The sequence below is a fragment of the Marmota flaviventris genome, chromosome 1, assembly GCF_047511675.1.
Source record: "Marmota flaviventris isolate mMarFla1 chromosome 1, mMarFla1.hap1, whole genome shotgun sequence".
Classification (NCBI taxonomy): domain Eukaryota; kingdom Metazoa; phylum Chordata; class Mammalia; order Rodentia; family Sciuridae; genus Marmota; species Marmota flaviventris.
In genome coordinates, this window is record NC_092498.1 from 34,217,252 (window position 1) to 34,238,845 (window position 21,594).

General features: G+C 37.9%; 1 protein-coding gene across 2 annotated transcripts in view; it reads right to left on the bottom strand.

Annotated features, from left to right (window-relative positions):
* The window catches only part of Slc25a13 (solute carrier family 25 member 13), a 180,968-nt gene that overhangs the window by 9,277 nt on the left and 150,097 nt on the right, over positions 1 to 21,594 (bottom strand). For both annotated transcript variants that reach the window (XM_071612477.1, XM_071612486.1), the window contains 2 exons: positions 18,908 to 19,048; positions 1,020 to 1,158 (listed from right to left, as the gene is read on the bottom strand). In XM_071612477.1, coding sequence (XP_071468578.1) covers positions 1,020 to 1,158; positions 18,908 to 19,048 — 280 coding nt within the window. The remainder of the gene's footprint in view (positions 1 to 1,019; positions 1,159 to 18,907; positions 19,049 to 21,594) is intronic.

Below are 21,594 nucleotides of genomic sequence, written 5' to 3' on the forward strand. Positions count from 1 at the left end.
GGAGGCTTTACATGGCTTTCGGCCCTCCAAGGTTTCCTATAGGCTACCTATAGCAGAGGAGAGACCCAAAACAGGAAACATCTCAAAGTTGGGAGTTGTTCTCCAGCTGTCTTTGGAAATAGCTCTAACCACCTATCTGATGAGACCAACCCCCATACCAAAAATATATGAAGTCAGAAATTCCATGACTGCCTTAGGATTTATTAACTCACTAAATGTTTGTTACCACCTGGAGAGCTTATCCAGATTGTTCCAGTCTTTAGGGTCTAAGGACAAGTGGGTTATAAAAGCACAAACTGATCCCTGCTGTGCCTATAATCAATATCTATACTTTTCTGTTGGTATTTTCACCATAGCACTGAAAAAAGAAGACAGTTAATTCTGTGATTCAATTAACACAATCCCACTCTTTTAACTTTACGGGAGTGTGGGGGACCCAGCCACTAATCAGTCCAGATTGTTATGGTTCTTATTATGCTTCTTTTATCTAAATGATATTTAAATGATAATTGCTTCAATTTTGGACAAGCTTGTACACAATATTTTGTTATGGGTTAAAGTGAAATTATGGGGGCTAGGGTTATAGCTTAGCGGTAGAGCGCTTGCCTAGCATGTGCGAGGCCCTGGGTTCCATCCTCAGCACCACATAAAAATAAGTAAATAAAATAAGGGCATTGTGTCCAACTCCACCTAAAAAATAAATATTAAAAAAAAGTGAAATTAAGAAATAATATGTAACCTGAATTGGAATCCAATAAGACCACAGAATGTATCAATATTTAAGGAGCCCTTTCCAGAATTATTAAGTTTACCTGATAATCTAATCTCCCAGAATGAAGATTACTTTCTCACCCTCTCTTTTCAGTCAGTATTCAAAACAATCTGTTATGTACCCTGTCAAGAACTATCAGCAAAAAAATTCCAGTGTTGTAGCACACCGTGGGGGTATGTGGGGGGTGGGGGCTAAAGCCTGGGGATGGGGGATGGGGAAACAAAAGAACTTCATGGAGGACACTCACCAGCTATAGCACCAGCTAAGAGCAGGCTCCCAGGGCTAACCTGCCCATCTTCATTTGCAAAAGAAGCCTTCACATGAGCATAACACGGGAAGTAGATGGCCGAGAAAGGAATGTCCCGCAGAAAGCAGGCTTTGGCACCCTGTGCGTTTGCAAAGGAAAAAAAACCACATGAAACACATATCCCATTGAGAAGATTGGGCTTCTTTGGAACTCACCTCAGAACAAAATATTCCTGGAGAAGACCAAATTTGTACTCACAAGTTGCAAGGGGAACAGTAAAAAATCATCCAAATTCTACAAGTAACAAGTCTGAATCTTGTATTTAAAAATAAAACTATTTTTGTTGTATGGTGTGAGGCAGTGGGAGGGGAGTTCTCATTTACTCTAATGCTGAGATTTCTATTTAAGCATTTTTGGAACTCTGCCTGTTAAGTCCCCCACTGGCGGTAAGTCATTGCCATTTCATGGAAGATCTGTTTGCTGGTCTCAACAGAAGATGGAGGCAATACTCAAGATGCTTTTCTTGCTTACACACAGCAACTAGACAAATTATACAGGTGGAGGGGCAAGGGGTCCAATTTTTGTATTATATGAGAATCTGACAAAAGTATTGGACACTTTCCCAGAAAAAAAAATTGCATGTACACAAAAAAGTTATGTATCTTTTCTGGGAATTCATGGATCCCCTTAATTCATTCACATACTTACCCACCATTCAGGGTTTATGAAACATTGATAAATGCCTGCCTATAGGCCTTAAAATATTTACTGTAATTATGATACACATAAAAGCGGTGGTAAAATAATTAGCTTCTAGAGCAAGGTCTTCAATAAATAATTTCTAGTGCCAAAATCATGCCATGCAGAGGCCCTGAAAACTGATGAGTGCCCTGAAATATTATATAATATTATAATGAAAACCACAATACATATATTGCATTTGGGGTGGGCTGCACAGGAAGGAAATCACCCCTTTTCAACACTTAATGATTTAATACCATTTCTTTCACAGATTTCTAATACCTAAAAATTTCCAACAACTATAAAGATTCCCAAAAGAAAATAACGAATCCATCCAGATTCAACAGTTCTAGCCATGTCCAGCGACATTAACTGAGGTCTAGTAATGCCAGATCTTGGGTATTTCTCCCTGATGCTGCTCCAATCTGTCAAAGTTCTTTAACACCCACACATCTGTTATTGTAGCTTTTTTTTTTTTCCCTGACATCTACATTTCATTCCTAACTCAAACTGAGATTTTGGATTATAAAACCCTTAGTCTTTTTCATATAAACTAGTAACCCAGTTCTACTGCAACTTAGTTGTCATACAGGACTTTGTATTTAATCCCGTTAAATTTAATACCCATTTGGCTCATCCTTGCAACCAGAACAAATGCTTGGAATCTGGATTCTGTCATGTTAGCTGTTCCTCAGTCAACTCACCCATGGATGCCTGAAGCATGTCTCAAGCCTACGTTCACTCTGCAAATGGGTATTCAAAACAGGACCACTCAATCTCACAATCAGCCTATGCTTCTGTATCCTGTGCACTCCTGAACTGTTCAGTGTCTAACTGAAATTAAGAACCATGACATTCTGCACACACCAGCTGCTCATTTTATATATGTGCAAACTGATGCCCAGGATAATCCATCAATTGTACTTTTATTGAAGGATGTACCCTGGGCTTGTTCAGGGTATATCTTGGAGTTACCTCTGGAGACAGGTCCAAAACTCAGGTCTCTAAGGGTTTCCCCCATCTCTCTCAGCTTTTTCAAGGCAAAAAAGTAAATTATAATATCAATATTCATATGTAGCATCCAAAATATTTTCCTTATGATTAGTTTTTTGAAGTCATATTTTAGGCAGTTAGTCTGTAAGGGTACTCGACTACCCTTTAATTTCTTATTGTTTCTACCTTTTTCCTTCTTGACTTTGTGTCTTTCTGTAAGTTCTGTAAGCTCTTTTGTTTATATGTAGAGTCTGTCCAAAAGATACTCAAACTAGATACCAAATAACCAACTCAAATAAAGATCAGTTAAATCTTCCTGTCTGGTTCCCTTAATATGGTAAAAAAAAATCACCATATTACTAACTTTCTGAACAGATCATTTGTAGTAACTTTTTGGACTGGTTTAATTCTTCCCACCAATTTTGCTTCTTACTACATCTATTAGTTTTTATCTTTAACTACATTTCCCAATGTTCACATTTCAAGGCCAGATTTCAATATGTGCTCTCCTCATATCACTGCTGGTAATATTTTCTAATATTTCTTTTTCCCCCTCCTGATTATAAAACAGTAAGTATTTATCATGGAAAATTCAGGGAAGCATTAAAAATTTAACTGCTCCTAATTTTCACCAGCCAGAGATAACTACTGCGAGTACTGTAAATGTTCTGCAGCCTTCGGTGAGCAGAAATATTACCAACCATTCCAGAGCTGAGATCATGGTGGAGTGGCTGTGGGTTATGCCTTTTCTTCTCCTTAGATTCAGTGTATGATTTGTGTTTTTGCCAGGCATGATCTAATTTTTCCTTCATTTTTAGTCATGTTGCCTACATTCCCCCCGCCCCTACTTCTTGTTTCCAAAACTCTACGCCATCCTTGGTATTGGGCTATCCTGTGGATCAGGATGAATATTCTCACCCTTGTCAAAGCTTTATAATGACTTCCTTCACTTGCCCAGTTTCCTCTCCTGGTAATCCTGATGCCTGTCAGGTAAAGCTATCAATGTCTCATTCACCTGATCAGTCAAGGTACATCTATCACTGAATCTTCTTTTATGATTGCTAAGATGGGAGTACCAACGTCTTAAATACAACTTCTTCATTCACTTAAACCCTACATACCACATTTCCACTGATGAATTTTTAAGCGCAAGATGGACAGGGATAGATTCCACATGGCTCCACACTATCTACACCTTCTCATTACTGTTCTGAATTTTCTTCACATCCTTTATCTGCCTCTATCAGTGTTGCCCATTTCAGACTGTAAGTAACCAGAGGCCAGGAACTATAATCTGATTTAATTTATAACAGACTTTGCAAAATCTATGTTAGTTAGGGCCTAACACATGTTCTTGAAGATAATGATTTTGTTTTGCCAATTCCCATAGGGGGAAAAAAAAAATCACAACTAAAAAGAGACATGGGAGGCTTTCAGATATGTTGTCAGATTTCCAGAAGGACAATAAATCATGCTGGAAAAATATATTAGAAAACAAAGTTTTTAGTTGAGCAAAGATATATTATTTGTTGGGAATACTACAAAACCTAGGAGAAAAGAGTCATTTTGTACCAGAATTCTAAAGTTGGGCGGAGGGCATGGGGGAGTCAGATTAATTTGTCTTATGCTATGTGATTTCAATATGAGCAAAAGGACACGGATAGGAAGACAGAACCTGAAATCGGAAACATCCCTAAGACACAAGAAGAGTAAAGGCACATGAAAGAAGCAGCTGGGTGCCTCAAGAAGGGACCCCAGAAGCAGACCCTCTCCCTCCTTTCCTGAAATCATGACAGTAAGTCATGCATTCCTGGGAGAAGTGCCTGGGAAGAGGTATGATGAAATTCAAGAGATGTTTCACAATAACACTGGATGGCAGAGAGGAAAAGTGGCTTGGCCAAAATTAAACACACAAACAAGTGAAAAGGAACAAACCCGGGAAAAGGAGAAACCTCACAGTGCAACGCTGAAGGGAAAGTGGTAGAATATGTTGCATTTTTAACAGAGGAATCAGGCCGAGTAAATTATGCAAACCAAAGTGAATGTTAGGATATGTAAGAGGACTTAGGTTTCTAATTACCTGAAAAAAAGAAAAAGTCCAAAAAGAGATGGAACTTGTGGGCAGCCACCATCCCTGCTCTACAGAGGGGATGTTCAAACTTTTAAAAATGCATCCACTGATATAGGGAGAAGATGTGGTAAGATCACACACCTTCTACCTCCTATGCATGGCGGGGTAGCCATATGATGAGCCCCAGCAAACTTCTTGTCAAAAATATCAAAGGTGCTTGGTGAGGTGGTGCACACCTTTAATCCTAGCAGCTCAGGAGACTGAAGCAGGAGAATCATGAGTTCAAATCCAGCCTGATCAACTTAGTGAGAACCTAAACAACTTAGTGAGACCCTGTCTCTAAATATAAAAAAGGGCTGGGGATGTGATAAACGCCGTTGGGCTCAATCCCCAGTGGCAAACATCAACAACAAAACACCAAAGGTCACCTTCTTCAGGGAAGGGGAGGGACTGGACTCATTAGTAATAAATGAGGCAATTACCGTGAGAGTCTTCTATAAAGTACCCAGTGCACTGAGTATACACGTGAGGGACAAATGTGACCAGAGGGTTGTCTCCCTGCCTCTCCTGGTACCTGTATTGTTTCCCGGTCCAGCACCTGCTCAGGTGTCTCCCTACAGCAAATAACTACCCTGGTTGAGTCAGGAGGTGGCTTTCAATTCCCTTACACTCCAGGCATCAAAGCCCAATTCCCAAAGAGAGCTAACTCTGCAAAAGGCTGGAGAAACAGGCACACTCATTAAATTTCCCTGGCCTCCTTTTCCTCACCGCTTCCTTCAGGCTGTAGGCACAAAGGCAGGTGCCAATTTACAAGGCCCCCTTAGGCAATCCCTGACCTGCTGCTCCCTGTACAAAGAAAAGAGAAGCAGGATGTTAAAAAGGCTTTTAAAGTTCCAAGGGTGAAAAAGTTTCTCTCCCCGATTCCTTGATAAATCCTTCACTTTGTCGTGAACACTCATTCTCTAGTCCTACATCAAAACACAAACTTTTTAAACTTGTATTCTACTTGCCCCATGCATAATTTTTACTAAGCAATCAGCCATTCTGAACAAGCAACTGTGCAATAGAGGAAAACAATCTTTGACATCCCACAGCCTGCATCAAGAACACAGAAATAATTACTTTGGCCATTAAAAAATTAGTAAATTACAAAGTGTGTACCATTTAATATAAATCTCTAAATCTTTCTGCCCCATAGAAAAATCCTTACATTCTGGCCTTGAGTCTATTTTCCTGGTTCTCTGGGCGTCTCTGCTCTTAGATATTTTCTGGTTGGCCCTGAATTTCCTTTGTACACACAGTAAAATCATTTGAGGAAAATTACCAAATGCAAAATACAATCCTCTAATCTCTTACTAGCCACTAAAGTACTATCTCAAAAAAAAAAAAGGAAATCATTGTTTTTTCTTCTTTTTAAATAAAAGGCCCACTATGACAGATAGGAACAACAAAAAGCATCTCTGGGTAGACCTATACAAAAACAGTCTTGAACTCTGGCCCCTTCCATTTTTGAATTGTTCTAATGCTCTCCACACTCATCATATCTGAGGTCTAGGAAGGTTCTTTAAAGGTACTCTAATTTCACTTAAAGTTCATTGTCCATAATCACTACAGGCCAACTAGACAGGCTTAGAGATGCTGGCCACGGTACCATCACGGCAGAAGAACCATTTATTTTGCTTTCTTGACTTTTTGATGTAGACACTGTGCTGAAAGCCTCAGGGAGCTTTAATCAGTTCTTAAATTTCTAGAACCATCCATTTGGTTTTACTCTGGCAGTTCTCTCTGATATGAGACTGTCAAAAGATACAACATGTCAGTATTTCCCTGCACCCCCCACTCCTAGAGCTATCTCCAATTCTCAATGTCTTTTGTGCCTTTCTTCTTTTTCTTTCAAAGTTCTTCATTTTGGATGGTATCACACCTGCCCAATCAATCTGAAGTTGGGGAAAAAAGCCAGTCCTGAAGGGTGGTGCTGATAAAGAAGTCGGGGCCAGGGCAGGTCTTTTTGCATGCTAATTCCTGCTTATTCTAGCTGTACCTGCAAACACAGCTCTAAACAGACTATTTCTAATACAGGGAAAGGTAATTACATTCACAAAGGCACCTCTGTGTTGGGCTGGGCACCAGGAGCCAGCAGGTCTGGGAGACAGAGGCTTAACAGAGACTCCAGCAGTGAATACACATTGTCTAGCATGGGGGAAAAATGCCAGACTGAGGGACCCTGCAGCATTCAAGACAACAGTGGTGCACCTTGTCTGAGAAGGTTATTTAATGCTTCTGGCACCTGTCGTCAGAGCCACCCCTCTTTTCCTACCTTACAGGTTTAGAATTTATTTGGCATGTATAATTGTATATTTTGATCCTGGAGCTACAAACAATGGGCAGCATGTCATGTCTTGATCCCTTAGCATTCTTTGTGACTTCCCCTAAATGAGTTAACCCTTAGATATGCAGCCTGGCAGCATGCCTTCTGCCCAGTCAAGAAATGGTTGACCTCAGGTGCTGGGGTTTCAGCATCTTGCTGAGAAGATGTGAGTTTCAGCATCTTGCTGAGAAACATCACTAGTGCCAAGACCTCTTATGTTATTGTCAGTGGTGTTGAAACCAAACAGACTGGCCAATAAATGAATGTTTGGTATCACTAAACATGAAAATGACATCCATTTGAATATAAAATGTAGTTTACTATTTGGTTTTTAGTTCACAGACTTTTAAAACATTAGGTTCTCCTTAATTTCATTGAAATTCTAAAAAGATAATCTTGGCAACCCCGAGGTTTTTTGTTTGTTTGTTTTTGTTTTGTTTTAAGTAAATGCCACTGTCAGTCCCAGCTCTCTACTGTTCTGCTGTTGTATGTTGCCTTGTCATTGATGATGTTCATCACTTACATGAACTGGAATTTTTTTACATGGACCTTTAGTCTCCAAGCTGCCACTCTTGCCACCTTCACAAAGCCGATCTGTGACATGTATCCCACCTTTTCAATTTTTGTTACCTTTCCTTCCTCTCCCCCACTCACTCACACCATTACCTGCAAAGTCTATTTCTCGTGTAGGTGTTTACACTGAGAATGTTAATACACCTGGTTAATGTATTACAGTCTTTGCTATCTTCACTTTCCTCTTGTATAAACACATGTTCTTTAGACTACTTAAGTTATAAGCAATCCCCATTTTATGATTATGAATTTTAATTTTACCTTAAAACATTAAGCATTTATAATTACCATGTATAAACATATACATACATATACAAATTAATTAAGGCAATGCTGTTTAGAGTAAACATTTATTACTATCTTTGCTTTTCATTTCTGTTGCATTTCCACCTGTAATCAATTTTCTTCTACTTAAAGTACATTTTATAATTTCCTTTATTAAGGCTTTACTGGTGATGTGTTCTTCCAGTCTAAAAATGTTTTCATTTTTCTCTCTGTCCCTAAAATACATATTTACAGGGTATAGAATTCTAGGTGGAAAAGTTTTTTCTTATAAACACTGAAGATACCATTCAACTGTCTCCCGGCTGTCATTATTACTAAATTAACTGTCAGTTCAACTGTTGCCCCCTTGGAAGCAAATCTGCCTTTCTCTCTGGCTACTTAATAGGTTCTCTTTAGTTTTAATGTTCAGCAATTTTAGTCTACTGTGTCTAGTTTGGATTACCTTTATCTCATAATTGCAATCTGTTGTACTTCTTGAGTCTGTGGATTAATGACTATTATAAGATCTGAAAAATCTTCAGCTATCATCTTTCCTTTCTTTCAAGTTTTGTTTTATACCGATTAGACCATCTCACACTTTTCTCTGTCTCAATTTCTATGTCTCTCAGAAATACATACTGGATAATTTCACATATTCCAGTTCACTAATGCTCTCTCTGACTGTGTTCAATCTGTTGTCAAAGCCATCTGTTAAATTTTAATCATTATAAATATTTTCACTTTTTAAAACATTCTCTTAATATTTCTGATAATTTAAAAATTTATAACCAGGAATGGTGGTTCATGCCTGAAATCCTGGCTATTTGGAAGTTTGAAGCAGAAGGATTGCAAGTCTGAGGCCAGCATGTGCAACTTAACTAGACCCCATTTCAAAATAAAATTTAAAAAAGGTCTGGGAATATAGCTCAGTGGTAGAGCACTTGCATAGCAGGTGTGAGACCCTGGATTTGATCCTAGTATCCCCCAATCATTAAATCTTTGTAGATTTAATATGCTTCCCCATGGTTTTTGTTATTTCTCCTTAAAGGGCCTCACTGCCTGTATGACTTGAGATTTTCTAATGTGACTTGTTCACTTCCTTGTAACACAGTCTATGAAAATTTTAAGGCCTGGGTTGAATGTGGGTTCCTCTAGAGAAGACTTATGTCTGCTTTTGTCAGACACAAAGGAGCACCGTAAGTTCAAGACTGTTTAAAAATAAATTATCAGCTTGACATTTTTCTTATCATAAAAGAAATAGAAATTCAGCCTATAAGCCCATGTGAGACCAGCTCAGGATTTCTGATTCTTAGGAGAGGGTTTCCTCCCTAGCACCTTTTCTCTTCCTCCATTGAGAAGTAAGGCAATTTTCTTTGCAACTTAGAGTAGAAGAGGCATTATTATTTTACCCATCCACTGGGGGTACAGCTCTTTGTGGTCCATGTTATGGGGGATGATTTTCTTTAGGACCAGAGGTAGGGTTAAGATTAGTGATCCCAGAATAGACACATCAAGGAAACCCTCATTATCAGGGCTATGCACACATAGGGCTGGCCCCTGGAAGTAAATATCCCCTTAAATTTTGTCACTGAAGTCCTTTGCTTGACTTACCTTAGTCTCCACCCTGTTCTTTTTATATTTACTTCTTTAGGCAATACCTAGCTGTCCCACATAGCTTCAAAAATTCTGCTGTCATGTATAACTAATTAGAACAAATAAAAAAAAGTCATTAGCATATGCCAAAGTTTACAATAAAAAAAAAATTAATGCTCAACTTCAGGTATTTGGCAAATGTCTTCAAGGCAAAAGTCAGCTTTATGGTTCTGCTGAATTCACCTCATTTTAGGCTTAAACATTCCTAATTTCTTTGCTATAATTTGAAAAGGTTTTTTAAAAATACATTGTAGAGGGGCCTGGAGTTGTGGCTCAGTGGTGAAGTGCATTCGAGACACTGGGTTGGATCCTCAGCACCACAAAAAATAAATAAATAAAATGAAGGTATTGTGTCCACTTAAAAATGATTTTAAAAAACCCAAAACATTGTACAACATTTTAAGTTGTTTTTAACTGGATGATCATTTTTGATCTTCCAGTAGCTGAAAACCCTATAGAGTTTAGGCCTTTTGGAGGAGATACTTAAGCTGGTTCCTTGATACTGTCTCTAGACACATTTCCTTTAAAACATGGAATGATTATGTAGGTAGTGCCCCTTGCTAATTTTTTTTTTAAATTTTCTCCTTAATGTAGATCACCAAATTTGGGGGGTGGGGGCGCTTTTCCCCCAACCTTTCTTAGTACATCAGTGAGGCCATTTGTCTATAACATCAATGATTATGACTACTTAGCTAACTGAGATGGGGTTTTCTGTGCCTCACCACTCCATGCAACTCTCTGAAAGCTCTCTCCCTGAAGAGGATGACTTCTCAGAGAAGTACCCAACTTTAAAAAAAATATATTAAAAATGTATCAACTTAAATATGGAACTACATCTGAATTCTGCTTCTCCATACCAAAAATAGTACATTTTAGGAGCAAGAATAGAATACAGGATTTGTCATCAGAAACCTAGCCTCAGATCATCTCTCTGACATTGGGTAAAATTCTCAGAATCTCAGTGCCTCAATTTTCTCATCCATGAAATGCAAAATTTTTACACACTAAACTTAAATCCAATGATTAGAATAAGGTACCTAGTGTAATATCTGGCACAAGACCTCCAATAAAAGGTAATGATAATTACTATTATCAATGAAAAGCACATTGTCCTATTGGAATGGAAAATGGAAGTTCATACCTGAATCATTCATTGTAGGGTTTGGCATTTATGAGGTTAAGATACAATCTTTTATTTAGTGAAAGACCCAATTCTACCAAATAAGTTTATAAGAGTTTACTAAGTTGATCAGACCCCATAGGCCTCTTTATTTACCATGACACATTTATCTGTTTCATTCTGTAGTCAATTAACATTTCTTAAGCCAGCCAGTTTTTAAATGCATACCTTGGTCACAACTGGAAACCAGAGAATATAAGGATGACTTAATGGAAACAGAAACATATCCATTACTTCTGGAAAATATATTCACAGCCACTATGAACAGTGAGTTAGTAGCATCATTTTATATAGTTTGACCATGAAGGGCAGTACATTATAGTCTGAAAGTTAAGATAAAAGACCTGTCTTAAAACTAATCCTGTGGGCACTCAGCAAGAAACAACAAAATTAGAACAAAACAAATAATAGAAAAAAAAACTGGTAAAAATGTTTGTCTCTGGAAAGATAGGTTACTGCTGCTTGAGGCTAGGGAACATAATATGTTATTGTTAGATATCTCTTTGTATCTGAATTTTCTGTCCTATTAAAATAAACTTTTAAAAAGAACTTTATGGCAGTAGAATTTTATGTTTATATTCTCTCATGCCCTCAATACTGATCACACAGAAGGCAATGATACTATATACATCTCTGAAACTCCAGTACCTACTGAAGTGCTAGCACACAGTGAATATTTGGTGAATGAGGTGCAGGGGATATAGCTCAGTTGGTAGAATTGTAGTAAAATATACATAACCTAAAATTTATTGTCTTCAGCATTTTTTTTTTTTTTTTTTGTGATGATGGGGATTGAACCTAGGGCCTTGTGCATGTGAGGCAAGCACTCCACCAACTGAGCTATATCCCCAGCCCTGTCTTAAGCATTTTTAACTGTACAGTTCAATAGGGTTAAGTGCATTCACACTCCAGAACCTTTTCATATTGCAAAACTGAAATTATTTACCCACTGAACACTACCTCCCATTATCCCCTCCCTCTGGGCCATGGCAACCACCATCCCACTTTCTGTCTCTGCAAATCTGACTATCCAGATACTTCATACAAGTGGAAGTTTGTCATACTGTCCTTTTGTGATTGGTTTATTTCAATTGGCATAATGTCCTCAAGGTTCATCCACGTTGAAGCATATGTCAGAATTTCCTCCCTTTTTCAGGATGAATACTATTCCTTTATATGTATTTGCCAGATTTTGTTTATCCACTCATCTGAGCATGGACACTTAGGCTCACTTGTCCTATGTTTTTAAGAATCTCTCTCCCCTGGCTTCTTTCAATTCCTTTGGGAACTATTTTATAGAAACAATGTTTTTCAAGACATCTCCTTTTTATTTGCTATTCTGAAGTCCAAAGTTGAACGCCTAGCTTAGAGGAGATTGCTGACCACACAACATTAGAAATTAGGCCCGGGACAGAATTAGGTATTTTTACAAGAATCTCTTAGTTGTTATTCTATAATTAAAAATTAATAATAACTTGTACATCATACACTCTCTGTGCTTAAGCTCCACCTTGTGTTCTTTGTATATATGTACTTTAATAAATCCCCATAATAACCTTATGATTATTTCCCTGGCATTCCCCCACTGAAGCCAAATTATATTTTCTCAAACATAAAGCTGCTCAGGCCATCCATCTCTGCCTTCCACCTGGTTCATGTGTTCATTATTCAAGGCCATCTCCTTCAGAAAGTCTTCCTTGCCATATCTCTGTGAGTCAGCTCCACCTCCTTTATAGCCTGTGCATACACCCTTGGACAGCTCTTCTCAACTGTATACACATAATTTCTATGGATCTGTGAACTTGGCTAAGTGCCACCACAAGATGGTGAAGTCTTTACAAACCACACTTACTAAATTATTTTTGTATCTCTGGTTTAGGGCATCTAGGGCAAAGCTTGCTGGGTGGAGAAAGGGGTGCCTCTGAAACTGGATACAGATAGCCCCCCTATTTACTTTGACTTTCCCAACATCATGATCTTTTGGGGTATTATTCACCAATCCACTTTCTCTGCTCTAATATCCTCTAATAATGTGGAAACACCTGGCTTTTAGTTATATTATGGGCTCAATAGGTATTTATCAGGTATCTACTTAAGTGCCAGAAAAGTTATAAAACAGCAATGAAGAAAGGTTGCTGCTACAAATACACTCTAGATAAGGGAGACATAGACACACAAAGAAGGACATTAGATGGTGATGCATACTGCTGGAGAACTGGAAAGGGGACCACGATAGTAAGTGGCCTGGCAGTCTTACTGAGAAGGCATCTGTTGGGCTAACGGTTCAGGGGAAGAGCCTTTGGGCAGACTGAAGAACAAAAGGGAGAAAGCATGAAATATCTGAAGAAAGCAAAGGAAGCCAGCAGAGCTAGCTCACAGGATGTTGACACAAAATGGAGGGTGAGGAGGAAAGGCCCCCAGGCAAGCAGTTGGAGATCTGCTCTAACTGCAAGAGAAAGTGCTGGAAGGTTTTCCACTGGGGAGCAGTTTCTGTAGAGCCCACTAGTTTTTCATTTCCTTCTGGTTTCTGCCCAGATACCTCATTCTAGAGGTCTTCCCTGACCACCCTATTAAATTGCAGCCCGGCCTTCTTTGGCCTTTCTATATCCCCTTACCCTGCCTTTTAGGTCTAAGCACCACCTGATGTTATATATTTGTTTTCTTGATGGCAAACTTTTCCTGTTCACCAAACTGTGAGAAGCCAGTTGGTTTTTCCCAGCCATCTCCCAGATATATCATTGCTTGTTTTTGCAAGATATGGACAATATCTTCAATATTCCCAAATGGCTAGAACAGCACCAGGCACATAGTTAGCTCCCAATAAAAGTGGGCTGATGGATCTTGTTACTGTCTCTATGGTTTTGCCTTTTCCAGAATGTCATGTACTTGGACTCATGTAACATGTACCCTTTTCAGATCAGCTTCTTTCACTTAGTAATATGCGCTTAAAATTGTTTCCATGTGTTTTCACAGTTTGAGAGCTTGTTTCTTTTTAGCATCAAGTAATATTCCATTGTCTGCATGTCCCCAGTTTGTTTATCCATTCACTTAGTGAAGGACATCTTGGTTGCTTCTAGGTTTTGGCAATTGTGAATACAGTTACTATAAATATTAAGAAAGTGTATTGTGTGAATTAATCTGACTTACATTTTAAATGGATCATTCTAGCTGCTGTAATAACAATGAATTTGGAGTCAAAGTCAGAATAAAGTCCAGATGAAGACAGAAGTATAAGTGGGAGAGTGAAAGCAGCCATTAGGGTAGCAGTAAAACCAAAGCATGCCCCTTGATGTCAGACAACTAGTGTTCAACACATTCTCAAAGCAATAATTAAACAATTTCATTCTTCATGTGGGGCATATGCATATAAAAAGAAATTTATAAAAGCTGATAAACTGAGGAATTATTCGTATAAGTACTATGTGTTATCAGGATAAAATTAAACTGATGGAATTTGATTAGACCTATTAAAACTAAAAAATGTACATGCCCCTTTGACCTGATGTCTTCACTCCTAGGAATTTATTCTTTGTACACACTTATAAAAGAATATCAAAATACCAAATTATACTGTTGCATAGTGTGTATATATGTATAAGTAACCAATGCCACTATCATGTATAATTTTAATGCACTAATTTAAAAAAACAAAAAAACATTATCAAAATAAAACACAGGGAAGTTCACCAGGCATTGCTTGTATTTCCACACTGGAAGAAACATAAGTATTCATTAAGAGGAAACCAGGAGACTTGAGTTGTGGCTTGCACGTGCAAGACCCTGGGTCTAATCCTTAGCACCGCCTATAAATAAATAAAATAAAGGTATTGTGTCCAACTACAACTAATACATATATGAAATCAGTTAAAAGAAAACTTATACCCAGCATGGGGGTGGTGAGTGAGAAAAAACTTTTAAATAATTGTATACCACTATCAAATAAAACAAGGAGAGAAAGAGTTTTAACATACATTGTGCCTAGAAGTACTCTATTTGTACTAAAACACCACAGGCTATATTGATATTGGTAAAGTTTAAAATACAGAGAGAGAAAGAATGAAAGGGATGAGGAGACAATACTGATCTAAGTAGACAAATTTTTCCAAGGATTTATAAAAAATTTAAGCAGCAACTATTTGAAGAGAATGGAAAAGTAAAGGTTGGAGAGAGAATTTTACTTCCCTCCATATACCCTTCTCAATAGTTTGAGGTTTTAAAAATATCAACTTGTATTTTATTTGAAGATTTTAAAAACCAAACCTTTGAGAGAAGTAACAAAATAAACAAGAACACACAGACATATCATTGCTTGCTTTTGCAAGATATGGACAATAGCTTCAATATTCATTTAGACACAATGGATGAACTCAGGTACACACTGATGCAGGTAGTTGAGAAACACACTTGAAAACTGTCAAACACAGTGGGTGAAACGAATGCCTTTGATCAGAACACAACAGCCCATATTCCTAAGCAACTTTCTAGTATAAGCCCGTGTTTTATTTGTGATTATGCAATTTGAAAACTGTTTTGAACAATGCTTGATGGATCCTAGCTCTCAGTGCTTTACTAAACAGTTTTTGTCTCGGAAAAGAGGCATGAACTCTTCTGGGCTTCCTAAGGAAGCATCTATTGACCTATGATAGCTCTGCTGCCATTTAATGTTCAACAACAAATTTTATAAGTTGAGAGTTCCTATGGAATAGGTAACATTCAAAAGTAGATGAATGCAACTTTCTTTCCTATGAGAGAATCTGACTTATTTTATACTCCAGGGGATTATGCATAAAAGAAAATCTAGGAAAAGATAATTACATCCTCATATAGTTTTTTGTTGTTGTTTTTCAATGCTGAGGATCAAACCCAGGGCCTTATGCATGCTAGGTAAGTGCTCTTCTACCCAGCCCCAACCTCTTACATTCTTAAGAAATGTAGTATATGTTAAAGATTTTTTTTTTTTTCTTAACTACATCACAATCAGGCAGCTCTTCCAAAGGCAATGATTTATTCTGACTTTACTTCAACCACCTATTTTCTGCATGCTATAACTACAGCTCTCTAAATGTCACTATTTTAGAGGGGGGCTTTGTTTACATAGTTTCCTATATTGGCTCTAAACTATTTCTAATTTCAGGAATGTGAAATGTTTACCAAATCCACTCTTTTTCAGTTGCAAATGTATTTCTAAAGCAAGAATTCTAATTGCCATTTACTGGGAAGTTACAGAATAGTTAGGTATTTTGCAAGTCAATTCAGGAGAAAAACAGAAAGCTTGCTTAAGTCCAATTCAGGTAAGGTTAAGCTCAGCAGGCCTAGACACACAGACAGAGCCAACCTCTCACTCCTCCTGTGCACGCCATTGTAATGTTAACAGAGCAAACAAAAGACCCCAGGGGAAGAGAAGGCAGATTACCAGTCCCAACAAAAACTATGACAGTGGTCTCTTTTAAGACCCACAGGGAAGGACACAAACCAGGCTTAAAAGTATTAGTTCACTTCTCGCCATTTGCATTTTTCTACCCAATCAAGGCAACAGAGAAAGGCACTATTGCTAAAAAGAGCTACCTTGAAACAAAAACACATTAAATTCAGGGCAATATTAAAGCTGTGATGCTCCCTAAATGGAGGGAGCTTAACCTACTGAAATGATTTCTGACCAGCAAAGGTGAGGAAGGATAGGTAAAGTGGGGTGGGGCTGGCACCCATTTCACTAGGTAAGGGAGAGGCTGGAAGCCAGGATATCAAAAATGAGGATCAGCTAGAGTGGTAATGCAAGAGCCAGTTGACTGAAAGGAGCAGACACCACAGAGAGGTGCATGTCCACCTAAGGAAGACTCACAAGTCTCCAGGAATTCAGTTGATATGGATGGCCAGCATGAAGGTGGAGACTGCCAGGTCATTCTCTTGCAAAGAAACCAAGTTTCCAGCCCAAAGCACTAGTGACTTCACTTGGTAATTATCAATACACCAAAAACCAGTGTATTGTGAGACAGTGTCAAGCTCTGTGGAATGCCTCTGAACTAGATTAAATCACTAGACTAGTAATTAAACTAACTTTACATGGGAGAGTTCTCTTGCTCAAACTTGAGCAATCCTGCCCATTTCAGGAAAGCAATTTTAGCACAAAAGTGGAAACAAGCAACTTCTGAGCCTCTGTTTCAGCTCAAATACCAAGGCTGGCAGCCTCTGTTCACCCGACTGCAAAACCAGGATACCAACTACTTCCAAAGAGTGTTAAAGGGAATTAAGATTATGAAATAATGTGAAGATGAAAAGCACAAAGTCCCTGGCTCGTAACATCTGCAGGTGATTTAACAGGCCCTGTTTCTGTATCAGCAAACAAGTTTTTACCATTTTATCCATCTAGACATTCTGATGACAGTCACCACCAGAGTACCCAAGTGCTTTTTACCAGACAGCCCCATTGAAAGACTCCTTGGCATCCTGTCAAAATGACAAGCTGCTACATGGTGTTATACACCGCAAGAGCCTAAAAATTTTAGAAAAGAAGATGATTTCAAACTGATCTATGCTATGCCTCATGATAATACTGTTTATTTCTTATAGCTGGATAATGAATTGGTAAAGAAAATAGCTATAGAATACTGCTTACTGCACAATCCCTGATTGAGCATCTTAAGTGCTGCTTTAAAAACAATCAGCATTTTTATTCTCAAAAACCACATATGCTTAAGTAAATAAAGCAAGTTGTTCCTATCTCCCCAGATCAATCTCATTAAGGAGGACATCACATTGTATTTGATTCTTACAAAGGCTCAGCTTATGGGGTGCTCTTTCTAACCACTTGACCATGATAAATATCATTTGGGGAATGTAGATGTGCCTGAAATGACCTCAATTATTATTAATTCTGGATATTTAGTGAGATTACCTGAAGAATTCTGGGTAGTCAAAAAGGGGGAAAAAAGTATTGGGGTAAGATCTCACAAATGCTGCACTGAATGTCAAAACAAGATATTAAAAAGTTCTCTAAAAAGCAATATGGTAGTAAACTGAAATTCATGGGGATCAATTATACCCACTCGGTATGAACTGAGACCAGGAAAACAGAAATCAACTCTCTCAATATTATATGTCTGTGGGATAAAATTTCCAGGGACAATATTGTACATGAAGATGAAAAGAGCTATATCTTGCAGAGGGTAAAAACGAAGACAGTATGCTCTGTAAAACCACATTAATAGATGATTTAAAAAAAAAATTAAGTAGTGATCAAGACACTGATTTAAAATTTACAAGAATAACTGGAATAAGACATTTCTTGATATTAGCCATGGGAACAAACCATTATTAATTTCATATAATTGTTTTTATAATTTCTGTGTAAATATAAGAAACTACTTTAAGTATACATTTGACTTCTCCCCCTATGTTCTTAAAGGTTTACTTATTCAAGTTGGCCTAAACATTTTTTTTGGAATCTTACTGAAAAATGGTGATAGTCTTAGAGCAGGGCATATATACAAATGATTTTGGTATATTTCATTACAACTTTATGGTAGAATGGTGTGAATGAAAATTTTCAAATATCCTCTGAAAGTTTGGTTTTTACAATAATTCTGAAAAACCATTTCTAAATGAAAAATGGTTAAGATTTATAATAATTGAGAGGTGGCGTAGACATAGAAAACACAGATAGGGCCAATGTGTAGGATTAGAAAATAAAATTCTTGCCCTGGTATAGGTTAACTGAACTCAGGATGCCTCCTGAAGATGGTGCCCTAGGATTCTTGCATATATTCCTCATGAAGGAGGACATGGAGAATTAGATTTTGTATCAATAACAAATCAAAATAAAGCCCCAGCCAGTGATGCTGTAAAGAGTTGTGCTGTGGACACCATTCACATCATAGTCAGCTTGGATTTGTGTATCTGTGAAGGCAGTTTTTTGGCAGATGGCAGAATGGGTACCTCCCTATGGGTTCCAGAAGACCATTTCTTCACAGGAAAAATCAATTTCATGTTGATGAACAGTTACTAGTTTAGCAAATGATCAAGCAATCAAACAAATGATTAATAGATACCTTGTAGATGCCAAAGAACCCCAGATCTCGCAGGACGGACAGAGCACTGACTCGGGGTCCAGTGGTGATTTCTCCAGCCACTTGCAAACGGATCTTGACAATTTCTAAAGGATTTGTGAAAATCACTTGGGAGCCTCCAGCCTAAAAAGATAGAGAAAAGATTTAAGATCAAAGCTGGGAAATGGTAAGGTGGGTCACAAAGAAATGAACAATTATTCTCAATAAAGCTTAGAAGTTCTGTGCTAAAGAGACTCTAGTTTCAGTCTTTGTCCCATCAATTAAAACAGCTTGTTGATCAAAAGCTTGAATCAAAATATAGTTACTGTCTAGAAGCCTCAGGTGGAGATCCTGCCTCCTTAATGTGGAGGCTGTGAGAGCACCAAGACCAGAAGATTTCCCATTGGCCTCACTTGAATCCTCATTCAATAGCAAAGACTCTTTGAAGTACAAGCAACTGCCACACAGGCTCAAAGCCACGTATGCAGAGGAAGAAATAAAATCATGTTATTATCCAAACACAGAGACACACTTACCTCTAAGAATAGGAGGGGAACAAGGACGACAAACGTTCTTAAATAATGGATTTTGTGATTCTAGGATGATTCAAATATCACCAGTGCTATGGTTTAGAGGTGAGGTGTCCCCTAAAAGCTCATGTGTGAGACAATGCAAGAATGATTGGGTTCTGACAGCCTTGACCCAATCAGTGAAATAATCACCTGATAGGGCTTAACTGAGTGGTAACTAAAAGCAGGTAGGATGCGGCTGGAGGAGGTGGGCACTAGGATACACCTTGGGAATTTATATTTTGTCTGGTGAGGGGAGCACTCTCTCTCTCTCTCTCTCTCTCTCTCTCTCTCTCTCTCTCTATCTCTATCTCTATCTCTATCTCTCTATTCCTAGGTGCCATGCCCACAACTGCTTTCCTCCACCACACTCTCTGCCATCATGTTCTGCCACATGTCGGGCCCTGAGGAATGGAGTTAGCTATCTATGGATGGAGATCTTTGAAACCATCAGTCTCCAAATAAACTTTTCCTCCTCAAATTGTTCTTTAAGTCTTTCAGTCACAGTAGCAAAAAAGTAAAAAACAGCCAGAGAACACATCCACTTAGGTTAAAAAACAATCTTAAAAAAAATTGTGGGGGCTGGGTTGTTGGCTCAGTGGTAGAGTACTCGCCTCACATGTACAAGACCCTGGGTTCGATCCTCAGCACCACATAAAAACAAATAAGTGACATAAAGGCATTGTGTCCAACTACAACTAAAAAATTAATATTTAAAAAAAATTCGTGGATCATCAAATATCATTTTATAGAATTATAATTTTATTTATTACCTGTGGAGAGAATTATTCTTTTCATATAAGATAAATGGTTTGTCAAAGTAGTAAAAATACGCATTAAATCAATTATGGTCTAAACTATAAACAATGTGTGTTATTTCATTCCAGAAATGGCTGGATGCCACTCCTCCAAGAACATTAGTGAAATCTTTAAAATGCACTATACAGGAAATTTTAAGCTAGCTATTTTGAAGCTAAGCCTATGCTTATTATCAGCAATTATATTATTTCATAGTGTACTTCAACTTGCTATTCATTGTCACGAATATACTAAATTTTATATACCCAAACTAAGGTTACTATGTAGCACAGTTCAGAATACCTGTTATACAGTAACCTCACCAAAGCCAGACCACAGACACAGAGCTGCCGTTTTACAGCGTAGTAGATGTCATTAGGGCAACTGGTACAATATCACACCAAACTACCTCTTGGTAGATTCTCTACTCTCAGTCCTCAATGTATGCAGCCTCATAAAATGGTCTTGGCTAATTATAACTGGCTACAAAGATGGTCTTTGAAGACCATTATTATTTATAATAGATGACAGTAAGTAAGAAACAAAATAAATATACAATGACAAGGGATAGATTAATTTGAGCATGTCCACATATTGAGATACTGTGCATTTAAAAAAATAATTGTGTGGAGAAATATTCAATAGATACTGTTAATTAGAAACTCTAAACATTAAATATGTTTAAAATACATGTAGGCTTTTCCCCCGGATGTACCCTACTACACAGAAGACATACACCAATGTGGTGCTTTGGGAGTAGTAAGATTTCAAATAGTTTACTTCTATTTTTTTCATGTGTGTGTGTGCGTGTGCCCACATTATATATATGTAAAATATATATATATTTGTACACACACATATATAGAAAGAGATATCATGTGCTACTTCTATAAAGAAAAATAAATATTTGTGCATAACTTCAAAGAAAAATGTTCATTTATTAACTCTAAATCAAATTGTTTTTCCATTTTTACCAATTTGATATCATAATCAAGACACAGTTGTTCTTAAAAACAGACAAGGATTTCCCCTCTCTCCACATTTAGACAGAACACCATTTACCAGCGTTGACAATGGCAGACTATCTCTTCTTGGCTGCTTTTATCATGATATGCTCATCGGCTTCACCTCTAAGGGGATGAGCCAAATGAGCTTGGTAGGAACGACCTGGATTGGGCTCACTGAAAGACCCAGGAGGCCCTCATAAAGTAGGAAGCAGAGAATGGGGTGGCACCCCAGAGGGTGGAGTGTCCTGGTCCACAGGCAGCCTGTTCCCTTACTCTATGGCTCAGAGCAGCCCTGCTTGGCTCATATGCTGCCACT